This window comes from Pieris brassicae, chromosome 1 (genome assembly GCF_905147105.1).
Source record: "Pieris brassicae chromosome 1, ilPieBrab1.1, whole genome shotgun sequence".
NCBI classification, from domain to species: domain Eukaryota; kingdom Metazoa; phylum Arthropoda; class Insecta; order Lepidoptera; family Pieridae; genus Pieris; species Pieris brassicae.
Genome location: NC_059665.1, coordinates 20,251,213 through 20,263,989, shown reverse-complemented (window position 1 = coordinate 20,263,989; position 12,777 = coordinate 20,251,213). Strand labels below are relative to the sequence as shown.

General features: G+C 32.3%; 1 protein-coding gene across 3 annotated transcripts; it reads left to right on the top strand.

The window, feature by feature from the left end:
- Nucleotides 1–1,204: 1,204 nt before the first annotated feature.
- On the top strand, nucleotides 1,205–12,686 carry LOC123709518 (homeobox protein vnd-like). Of its 3 annotated transcripts, none has more exons than XM_045660915.1 (4): nucleotides 1,255–1,374; nucleotides 7,269–7,437; nucleotides 8,780–8,994; nucleotides 11,470–12,686. In XM_045660915.1, exons 1-4 carry the CDS (start codon nucleotides 1,266–1,268, stop codon nucleotides 12,063–12,065), a joined length of 1,089 nt encoding a protein of 362 aa, XP_045516871.1. In that variant the 5' UTR covers nucleotides 1,255–1,265; the 3' UTR covers nucleotides 12,066–12,686. The 3 variants fall into 3 exon arrangements, with proteins under 3 accessions (XP_045516877.1, XP_045516871.1, XP_045516886.1); XM_045660930.1 differs by lacking the exon at nucleotides 11,470–12,686 and adding an exon at nucleotides 9,173–9,212; XM_045660921.1 differs by lacking the exon at nucleotides 7,269–7,437 and having other exon boundaries at nucleotides 1,205–1,374.
- The last annotated feature ends 91 nt before the right edge of the window (nucleotides 12,687–12,777 follow it).

Genomic DNA, 12,777 nt, shown 5'->3' with positions numbered 1-12,777 from the left:
TCGTTTGCAACGAACTAGATCAAACAAGATGTGCGTTTACATTACTTTTATTACTTATCGTATCGGCAGTTAAAATATCGCCGATACTAATCGGCAAACCCAAAGTATCGCCAATATATCGGAATCGGTGTCGGATGCATCCGTTTTTTTAATGCACGGAATTATAGAAGAGGTCGTAAAAGATTTTGGTAAAATACACGAAATCAACGCGGGCAGAAGTTGGTTTAAAATTATATAAGAAATAATGTTTTATAGTTGTTTATACTATCTACATAATTAATTAATTGTATATTATTAGACATACTTAGTTTGTGCAATTATGTGTAGGTTCTAGGTAATTATCTATAGTAAACTATAACCTAGATATCTCCGAAGTCGGTAGAAGTGGATTATCGTCTTGTTTCTTATCTTACTCACAATCACACTTCCTTGAATCAAAATTAACCCAAATCTTTTCAATATCTGAAATATCAAATTTATACAGTTTTCTACATTCGACATATGTCTTATTAACATTACTTTATGAACTACATAGTTTTAATTAAAATACTGTATTTTATATGTTCAAAACTATTATTTGGTCCTTCGATACAAAAAAACTTGGCAAAAAGTAATTTCGAATCGCTTAAACTGTGTCTATAGTTTGACGGCTGGTCTAATTTAGGTTTCATCGCGAGGTCATATTACGAATTTTTATACAAATTGAATAAACAAAAATCTGATTACCGCTGAGGTCACATGGAGACTTGGCTGGAAATTAGCTGGTTTATTCAACTTCATGGTATGAATATATATATATATATATATATATATATATTGTAGGTTATCATAAGACTAAGAAGAAGAAGAGCTCGATTTTGATTTTGTAAATGCATTATTTTGTCTATATTTAGCGCTTTTGTTAGAACACCGGATAGTACTATTTACCATTTAATCCCAGGCGGATAACCCAATAGCAAATTGTCCAGAATTTACTGGCGCGTTTTCCTAGCCAGCCAGCCAAGCCTGGCTATCATCTAAAATCACCAAGCAGGATTAATGTCTGAAGAAGTAACTAGTAACGGGGCCAAAAATAATTTAACATATCATTTTGAATACCACAGCAAACTTATTGGCGACGCGGGTATTTTTATCATGGGGAAAGCTGATAGATATGATAAGGAATTATTGATAATGGGAGCATCGATCAGTCGATAGTCAATCGGTGTGTTCGTGTGATGTGTAGTGTAAAATGAAAATGATGGCTGAAAACGAGATGGGTTACAATGAGTATTATAACTACGAGAGTTGGCCAGTGGTACCTCCGGAATACACTGAGCCTTGTCAGTACCGCCAGCCCCCCATTGAGGAAGACTACAGATACAATACATATGCGTAAGTATATTTTTCGTCTTTTTAAGTATATTTTTGTCACAGAAACTCATTTATTAGAGACATTCTAATTTATCTGACACTTGCAAACTCTTTACTCTGCAGCGCAGTGAAAACTGTCCGTGTGACCAAACAGATCGTAAAACACAAAGTAAAAATGTGTATTCCATGGTTTTCCGTTGGGTCAGCTACAACTTAGTATTTAATCAGTTAAATTCTAATGTAATCTGCTAAAACAAAATAGTACAATTTACTTTGTCTATACAAATTCCGATCACTTCTTTCATGTAACTAAAACTTTGAACATATTATTTTACCTTACCATAAACGTACAGTAAGGCGCAGTTATTGAATTTTTTCTTCTGCATTCCTCACGCGAATCTAAAAAGAAATAAAAATAACGGAATATTTGCTAACCATTTGTAGCATATAATGTTATAGGAGTTACGTTATTAATAAGGTAAAATCGCTGTAAATTAAAATTAAACTTATTATTCCAGCTCTGATTTGAATGCAAAACGAAGTAGAAAAAAATATATTTACGCGAAAAGGGCACTTTTAAGTCTAGGGCCAACACAGCAGCCCATTGTGATTATGTCTAAAAATAATAATAACACTTAAGATTATGAAAAATCAATTGAAAAGCTGACAATTATTTTGAGTAGCTACTTAGCCATTACATAAGTTACAACTAACATCTCAAGATAAGTCCTACATGGATCGGCAAGCCATCTAATACATACCACTCTTTTAATCTTTAAATATCTAATTCTATTTTTAAATTGTGTAAAATTTAATTTTATCTGTACACATTGATAAAAAGATTTTTAGAGTTATCTATGGTTAACAAATCATTACTTTTAGACAGTTGTTTTCTAGACGAATTATTGCCTGTGGTTTTTTGTATTAATAGAATCAAAATGGCCACATAGGAGAAAATTTCCTTATTTAAAAATCTGTAGGTCACAACATCAGCTTTTAAAGATACGAGATATTTTTTTTATTTATAATCGTTATTAAAGTAAAATACAATATGTAAATCGTTTCGATCCGCATTGCGTGTTCCACACCTATAGAGTTCAGCTGGCGGTGAGTCGCGCTGAGTACCATCGAGCCCGTAATCCGTCAGCTGTTACCTCTCCCAGGCCTTCGTGGAGTCCTTAATTGGTTTGGAAACCTTCGTGCTTGTATCCATTTAAAGCCAGTGCCTAACCAGATTGCCGTAACGAAACGTTCTGGAAAACCATTGACTTTTACTCTCTATTGCGAAAATGTTTTGCTAGACTCATAGTAGATTTGTTCGAAGTTTTTTAATCCAATTTCTCGTAATGCTGCTATGTTTGTGTTACGCAAAAAGTTAAGGAGTTGCAAAAAGGAGTAATTTGGTAATGGGGTAGTTTTTTTCCGTCGGTGAATGGTACGGCGGGCACGAATATAATATTCAACTTTTACACAAATTACTTTTCTATCGTGCCGGTTATCAGCCCCTATTATTTTATCATTAACCATCGCAAATACCAAATGGTCTTATTAGTCTAGGTAATGATACTTCATTCTTCATTTTATGGAACTATTTAATTGGAATTGACGACTATAAAGATTGCAAATAAACTTTACTTCTTTATGATTTTATTTACTGGCTTTAGTAGAGACAGGGTATCTTTTTTGACAATGACAATGACATTTACAAATGCGCATATACAAAAGACAAGGATTAAAAATATCGAATGCCTCAAATCATAACATTCAATTATTAATATTGTCGAAGTCGACTCACTATATGTACTTTCAAACTATTCTAATGAATAGAAATAAAACTTATTACATATTTAAATTTCATACTTTACAGACAAGGAAGGGATGTGACTTTGTGTAATATGTTAAGATGCGTATTTTTTTATTTAATGAATCTATAAATTAGTTTATTTTAAAATATCTTGACAAATAGAAAACCTAATACAGGTTTCATAAACTTCAGTCAGCACTCACTCAATTTATTAGTAGTAACTAATAGGCATATAAAAATATTAATTACTTGGATTTTTATATGCATAATGGTCCAATAATTTAGATTAATAGTACAATATATGTTAAGATTGGAAGGCACAGAATACTCATCAATCAAAGCCTTTGAAGTTTAAAGCAGACTCAGAAATTTGCCACATGCCGAATTACAATTAATAACTTGAAATATTTTTTTATAAAAATGCAAGGTAAACACGAAAGATGTGTGTGAACAATAGGATAATGTTAAACGAAGCGAAGGGATAACTTAGTGATCCGTGAAGAGGGCTGCCGCACCTGCCGCGGACCCTCACAAATCTGGCCCTTGCAGCTTACCTCTTTATAGTATATGGAAAACATAGAAGCAATACTTAATCGGTATAAGCGATCAAATTGCTTTGGCGTTTCGCGTAGTTTGTAACGGTACCACCGTACACATTTTTAGAAGGCCGGCAATGCTCTTACGAGCCTTCTGCGAGTGTGAGTGTCCATAAGTCATGGTGTAAGAGTGGATATATATCACTTAACATCAGATGAGCAGCTATTTTTATAAAAAACATCGTCTCCTTTTACAAAAAGAGTGCCTTTTAATATAATGTAACTTAAAATGAGAAATTCAATCACCTAAGTTTGAAGTTGGGCGTGTATGCACAAACACAAAATTGTCATAAAGCAACAGCTTGACTTTGCACATAATTACAAAACCCAAAACTGTATTTTGTAATTTACGCGAGCGACATAAAACTGAACTAAATTAAAAAAAATTCCCCGAAAATTCAAAATGACCTGTCATATGATTCCTGTTGTGGTTGATCTGTAATCATTGCCTTTACTAAAAATCGAAGCTCGCGATGTATCGATAACGCACAACGATTTAAAAAAGTAATTCTCAATAAGTCAATTAAACATTTGTCGGTGCACGCACTTGGGGTTGCTCATCGTTCCCAATCATTTAAATTACCTTTTGTTGTTGCCCTTTTGAGTTAAAAACTAACCCATTTAAAAGATATATTAAATTTTGTATAGGTAATATGAAAAGTTATTATGTTTAAAAATGTGTGATTAATGAAGCACGATTGAAATAATTTATACATTTATTCAAATTATTATACACTTATATAATTACTATAGTATCATTTTAATAGAAACTTTTTATTATTTTTTAACTGAATAACTCATACAAATATCAATGTGTTTATAACCCAATATGTATTTATTATGTAAAAAATAAACTCAAAACATTAGGTACTAATATGGCAGAGAATAATAAACTAATAACACCTATATACATTTATTACTCTAATATAGAGTATGTAAGTAGGCTTAGGCTGAAGGCTGATATAGTATTTTTATTGTTAGCATCACAGTACGCAATAACGTAAATTAAATAATGGCAATAGTTCCTTTAAAATTTATTCCGTTGGCGGTAAGAACTAAAAGAATAATAGTTGACTGGATGAATTTAAAATATTTTAGAAATAAATATAGCGACGAACATCTTTTATTTATAACACCTAAATCCTAATTAGGTCCAATTACACTCGTTTAACAAAACTATTCTTGCGTTTTGTCGCGGCGCTGGAAAATGTTTATTAATAACACAACAACAATTAAATTTACAATTAAATTTATTGTTTATGAATTTGAATGTTACTCACAGGTCGTAGCATTTTAATGGTGTGTATATTAATAAGTGTTATTGTGTTTAATGTTTTTGTAATCCGGTTTTAAGATCATTCGTTAAAAATATAAATAATAAATAGTATAAAAAACGCATTGTCCATTAAAATAGGATTGCAAATGTCATATATCATGTCATAATAATAAGATCAGTTATTTATAATTGTTGTCAAAATGTATGGTCTAAATACTATCCCAATTCAAAGTCACCTCACCTCTCCTTTAAGGAATGGAACGTAAATTGTATGGTCGCTTCACGTGCGAACTGTCAAAGCATCATCGTAATGCAAGTAACTCAGAACAAATCATTGCAGATGTTAATCAGCACTATAACCACTCTTTTGCTTAATTTTTAATTAAAATTCCGTGGCCTACGAATATATTAACAATTTTGGAAACGCTTTTTATTGCTAAGAGGTTTAGTAGGGTTGAAATATGTTTTAATAATGTTCATAGTTAATGCCCGTCAACTTATCATAATTTCATTCTTTATATTTAAAGCTTTTTTGATATCCATATTGCATAGCAATATCTTAGAAAGTATTTGTAAATAACTGCATAAACTAAAATATTATCTACAATTAGTTGGTGGCATATGGCGTAACCTCTGGGTTAACATCGATATGACTTGCGGTTAACGAAAGAAAAATAAATGTATTATAGTCCGGTAAAAGTGTATTTTCTTTATATTGATATTAAAAGAGGTGATTCTGAGTAATCGTGAATATTTACTAGAATAAGTATTGTTTTATAACATTCAAATTTATTACCTTGAAATTATTCGTATAAGTAAAAAAAATAATCAATTCACGTTTGAATCCTTTAAAGAGGAATTTTAAATTAAAAGTAAACAATTTTTATTATTCGTTACCACAGAATGTGTGAAATGAAATGTCTTGATGAGTATTAAGAAATTTATAGAATACTTAATTTTAAAATATTGCATTTTATTTCAATAATAATAATAACACACGAGCTGTTTCACATTTTTTTAAATTAAAATTACATTTATGCACCGATAAAATAGTAATTAGTCGACATAACGAATAATAATTTTAATCTTATGATAAATTAACACTACTCAACGACTTTTTTGTACCTACATTTGGGTCTTAGATACATTTTATCGCATTATTGTCGCATAGTATTGAACTTATATTAATTCTGTCTCAACTAGGTATGTACTTGAATAAATAATGTTGTAGTTGTATACCTCTTTGTGTACTAGATGGACTTACATATGCAGAAAAAACATTCTTACACTACAACAGGTTCTTCAGTAACTTCATTGTACCACATCATTTAAGCAAAATGACGTCAAATGCAATTGTTAAGAGATCTTACAATAAACAATTATAAAGCGCTTAAGGAGCGCGACAGAAAACAAAGGCGGGCGCACATGTGCAAGTCGTAAAGCTCAGGTAATACCTTTTGTTTTTCGAGTGACAATGCGCTAAGTACTAACACATGTTGGCAATTCAGTTTGTATTAGATTGTTGTAAGAACTTGTAAAACACCTGCAACGGATTTTCAACTTCCTTTTTATATTTGAAGAAATTTAATCAACAAAAGGTATGCGTGGTATTTAAACAAATAGATATTTAATTTTATAATGTCTTGAATTAAAAATAAAATTTCTTATCAACTGAGATTCCAATTGTAGTTTAGATTCAAATATATCGAATATAATTTAAACTACCTATAATTCTGTTTAAATGTGATAAAATATTTTTTATTGAGCGTAATATTTTGAAGTGTGTATAAAAATTGAATGAATGTTGTCGATATAATATAAAGCGAGCTTACATGGGCTTATTAAAACACTCTAAATGAAAATCATTATGTCCGAGCATTCATAGCACCCATAACGAACCCGGCCTCAACAATGGGCTTAACGCGCGCACTCATTACAAAAGCGACATAACGTAACGTACGAAAGCTTTTTCAAAGAGTATACTTAACTTTTTTTGTTGGTAAGGCTTTTAAGATGCTGTGATTGGTTATAGTGCTACCCGCCCACTTTAGTACGGCTTGCGATTGGTCTATATCAATGAAGCACCCTCAGTGAGTGAGTGGGTTGTCAAGGCAAGGGCGGGCGGGGTGTTCTTCACCCCAAGGACCACTCGAGGGTTGTTTAGTGCGGGTGCGGCGTCACGAGACGTAGCACGTGTTAACGCGAGTGTTCTTACCAGTTTTCAAAATTATTCCGAAAGCGAGTTCTCCCGGTAGGGAGATGAAGTGTGAAGAAGGTGATAGTGAGCGCAGCCCGCCATTGCTGCCACCAGCGTCTTTGTTGGCATGGAGTCCTATTTTGCTCCCCCCATGGGGCCCGGCCTTCCTTCCGGCGCTATACCCGGCGGCTTTTCGATCCGCTTTTCCCGGGTAAGATTTTTAAGACACTAAACAATAACTAGATGTTTCATTAAGAAGGTTGTTTTAAGCAATGGGTTGTCTTAGTCGGCTAAAAAACAATTTTTAGAGAACATTTGACAACTTCTATATTATAATTGAATAACAGAAATATATGTTATCATATATAAATATAAAGCTATATAAATTGTTGTGTGAATCGTCTACAAGATAATAAATTAAGGATTGTAATGGTTTGCCTTTATCACGTTTTAAATAAATCCTGTATTGTACTAGTTTCAGTACAGTATTTTGTTGTATACTTATTGAAATTATACCTACAACTTCCATATGAGTGGTAAAAGATAAATAAATTATAAGAAGCATATGAAAGTTTGTTAATTATGAACTCATTTAACTTACCTATAAAATAATCTCAAATAAACTCAAAAGTCGTCGTGACAAACCGTTTGTTAATAGTTATGTTTACAACCATTTTACATCTGACTTACAACCTGCTAAGCCTCTTGAAAAGCCGCCTATTCAAATTGTCACGTACGGGTCGCGGGAACTTTAATTTGATATTTTAATAGAGCCGACTTGAGCTGGAGAAGTTCTTTATAAAAGTCACGTATTCTGGAGAGGCCCTCGGTTGACAATAGTTCTAATATTTGTTATCGTCACTTAAGGAATGTGTTAAGTGTTGTAAAAAATATTTTTACGCATCGCCGCTTCTCTTGTCCTTTGCTTAGGTACATTCTAAGATAAATAAAAAAGAGTGAAACAAACACGAATCTGTCATCTCCTTGTTTTTTTGAAGTTGGACATAATTAAATGTTTATTATGAATTTAATTAACGTAATATCGAGTTTTTGTAACACCTTGACCTACGTAAAATGTTCATACCAATTATCTATGATGATTATAATACCAACCTGTCAAAAACACAGGCTATATAGTGCTATCAACAAGCCTTAAAGTCTAAGAATAACATTATTTAATAATGTTTTACTAAGTTATACTATATATTTAAAATGTATTATGTTGTAAAATATAGTTCTTTAACTTGTTATAAATATGTAGTAGTCGTATTCTGTTTAAAAAATGCTGTAATCAGTTTTATCTAAATAAGCTAAATCTAACTACCATACCTTTACTGTTTTCTATTTCACAATGACGTGGGTCCCAAAGCATGCATAGTTATACACAGTATCTATATTAAATTCAACAATTTAATTAAACTCGGTTATTTTTATAAGCACGGGTTGAATTCTAATTAATAAGACTTTCATTATTATATTTAGAGCATAATTCTAACATCGGTGGTCTGATGACAGATATGTGTACGAAAATTAAAGTATAAATATTGTTATAGGTTGCTGGATAGTATGAAAATGCCTGGACAGCGGCCGGGATTCCAAATATCCGACATCCTTGGTCTAAACGAGGCTAAGGGCCTGGATACGACTTCGCACAACATCAGTGGCTGTTCCCTGGACATACCTCCTTACCCACCCCAGCATCCGTATTCACATGAACTACTGAGGCATCACCAGCCCTGGCTAACATTAGATCATCATGATAGTGCAGGTAAATTATTTATATTATGTCGTATATAGAAGAAAGAATAGAGATTAGGATAATATTGTAATGACAGCTCCATTGGATGTTTTAACGATGGTGGGTTTATTTGTTCATTTTTATAGGTATTAGATCAGCTTTCAGTGTCCGACACATGTAGTGAATATTGAACTCTTAATATTTGCAGCAACATGAGCAATTGGAAAGAAGATTCCATTGATTGGGCACGATCTCACTCTTAAGAATGGCGTGGATAATTTCCCTCGTTTTGCTTGAGATCTACCTAATTAAAATATAGGTAATTTCAATTTGTTAGTCGCGTTTAGTCATAAAGTTTATATAATAATAATATTATAATTTATGTAATATTTTCTATGCTCCATGGAGCGTTGCGGGACGTGACTATAATTTCATAACTTAGGTGGTAATAGATAAGATAATTTTTCTAAGATATTCTAAGAATATTTTACAAATACCTAGATTTCTTTCACATTCCCTGATCATGACCCACCCACGCGTAGTTTTTGATAATTCTCTGCGTATCTCGCTTACTACAAAAGGAGCGACTTATTGCATATCACATTTATCCAAAAGATAAAATATGTCAATATGTGCCGTTTATATTGATATATAAATGTTGTGAAAAAGATAAAAAAAATATCTAGATAATTACATACATTTAGTTGGAGTATTACGAAAAACCATAATGATATTTTATATGTTAATCTCGACACTCAAATAGGATACAACTAAAAGATAAAGTACCAATGTTTTATCAAAATTAAAATTTATGCTTAAACTAATAAAGAAAGAATATTCTTTTGTTTTTTGTTTCTGATAGATTACAAATATAGTAAATTTGAGTGATTTTTCAAGGGTGAAAGCGTAACATATAATATAATCATAAATATTACTTCCATTCACGATGATTATGTGCGTATTGTTTCCCTACATTGATAAAATTTTGTTCATTGTAATGTTTGCGTATTATCGTTTACACAAATCATTTATCGCCTATGAAATATCGTAAAAATATAGATCCACTCGAAACGACTTGGTACTGAGATTATTTTTCAAATAGGTACTCCTCAAATCGAGTGGCTAATCTTTGGTCATTAATTATTTTTATCGCTAATATTTAGGCCCACTCGATTGCTTGTACAAATCACATAATCCATGATTACATTGATTTTTATTTAGATATGATAATTGACTTTTTATTTAGTCTTTACTTGTTGTTCGGACATCGTTTTTTATTTTATATTTGTTTAAAGTTAGTAGGATTTGTTTTAAAAATTCTATGCAAATAACAAATAACAGTATGTTGTAGCTTTGAAAGCATATACCGTAAGTTTTATTCAAGAAATTGCGGAAAAGTTCAACAATAGAAATATCACTTTTAATTGCTATTTCGGAACATAATAAAATAACTATTATTTAATAATAAAAAACGACGAATTGTCTTCACTTGCCTTACTAAACGGTAAATCTGAATCACGCCCTTATTTCTCCCGGGGTTGGTTTAATTGTTTAACTTTTGGGGTGCGATGTGGAACAAATTTGTCACCAATAGCTGATGCCTCGTGAGCAGCTGTCGGCTATCAATTACATTGTTTGCGGGTGTTAGGGGGCTATTCGTTCGTTATTTGATGACGTTTATAGATTTTATTGTATTCTATCGCTTTTATTCGGTATCTTCCTGGTTCAGGCCATCTGCAATTTATCCCTTCCAATGAAAGAGGATTTATTTAACTCCAATATGTGGAAAGTCGAAAACATAAGTTTTTTTTTATGAAAATTTGTAACTTTAACTTTCACTGAGTTATACCTATGGAATTAAAAACATTTTTGCTTATTTTATTCATTTTCGTAAATATTGATAATCATTTATTTTATATTATTGCTAATTACAAACTGAATCGTAAATAGATGTAATAGGGGGTTGTTTATACTTATAATTTCATAGATATATATAACCTATCATCTATTAGCAATACCTAGATTAACTAATTAGCAGCCATCTTGTTTCGGTTAACCTATAACAAGATACTTAGGTGAACGGGATTATTCAAGTAGAAAACATTGAACAATGAGACAGCTGAGGGGGGTGGGAGTGGCACCCCCCGGGACACGCCCAGCCCCCGCCACATTAACATATCCGTGTGAAAGCTTTAGTAAGGGGACACTGAACAATATAGCTTTTATACTATTCGAATGTAGTTAAATAGGTCGGATTAGGAAGATTTAAATGTGAGTGTTTAGCACTACATTTGTATGTAGTGGTTTGAGTGCTCAGCATGGGAAGATTTTGTTATGGGGCTTTTATGTCGTACTAATGTCAATCATTTTTGTATCCCAAATATTTAGCTCGTATCAATTGTACTTGCAGTAGAGATTTGTAAACGTAATTTGACAATGTTTTGAATTTTTTTATTGGCAATATTTTGTTTGAGTTTAATTAATTTATTTTTTATTTTGTTAAAGGTATCATCGGTCAACAAGCCAGTCCGGACAGTACATCTAGAGCGTCAGAATTATCATATGTTGGCCCATCAGCCACTTCGCCTTCCACTGGCCCACGTCACGACCACGACCACGATCACGATCACGACAATGACCATGACATTATAGATCACGATGATGATAACGATGATCACCCTCCCAGCAACAATGACCCCAGTCTAGTACATAAGAAACGCAAGCGGCGCGTGTTGTTCTCCAAAGCACAGACCTACGAATTGGAGAGAAGATTTAGGCAACAGAGATACTTATCAGCACCAGAAAGGGAACACCTCGCTAGTTTGATAAGATTAACGCCGACACAAGTGAAAATATGGTTTCAAAATCATAGATACAAAACGAAACGGGCCGTTCAAGAGAAGGGCGCGCACGAGTTGAACGTTGGTGGTCTGAATTCTCCGCGACGCGTTGCAGTCCCCGTTCTGGTGAAAGATGGAAGACCGTGTTTAAGCAAGCCAGATGGCTTGCCACCGTTGGGCATGTCCCTGCCCCCATATCAACCAATGCACCATCAGCCTCCAACGGGACACACGCACCAATCCAGTGGTTGTTGGTGGTGAAGTTCGATTACTATTCTGTGGTAACTAGTCATTATATTGATTTTGCAATCGAATGTAATGCAGGTGAATAATATGACTTATCAAACTGACTCACGCATTTGGATCATGATATGATAAGAAAAAGTTTACAGAGAAATGAACGGCGTTAAATTCAATATTGCAATTGTGTGATCCCATTGAATTATAGCTCGAATAGAGAGACGAAATGTATTTTTGTTAGCATTGGTATTGTGTAGTTCCTATTATTTTATCGTAAATTGTCATAGGTTGAAATATTCAGAGATTTGAATGTAAATGCGTAATGTGATTGTTTATTTATACCGTAATACTAAACTTGTTTGAAAAGTATTCAAGTTTTTTTCAAGCAGTACTTAACATTCCACATGATTTGTACCATAGTATATAAGAAATAAACAGATTTTATAAGATTGCAATATTTAGAAAATAAGGAACAGTATTAAAATAGTCGAAATATGTTTAGAGTATTTATGTATATTCCAAAGAAAACTATTTATGAATGTGTGTAGAAATGTAGTATATTGTATATTGTGTACATAACTGTTTAATATTTTTTTAAGATGAATTCCTATAATTCATTGATTGATGTATAGCCAGATTAGCCGTAGTCTTTGTAAAAAGTATTATATATAAATTATTAACATTGAGTATTAAATAAATTAAATATATAAATGATTTTATTTCAGCTAATCCT

Coding starts and splice junctions, on each gene's coding strand:
- LOC123709518 (XM_045660915.1), top strand. CDS start 1,266: ATGAGTATTATAACTACGAGAGTTGGCCAGTGGTACCTCCGGAATACA. Junction 7,438..8,779: donor TTTCGATCCGCTTTTCCCGG/GTAAGATTTTTA, acceptor ATATTGTTATAG/GTTGCTGGATAGTATGAAAA. Junction 8,995..11,469: donor AGATCATCATGATAGTGCAG/GTAAATTATTTA, acceptor ATTTTGTTAAAG/GTATCATCGGTCAACAAGCC.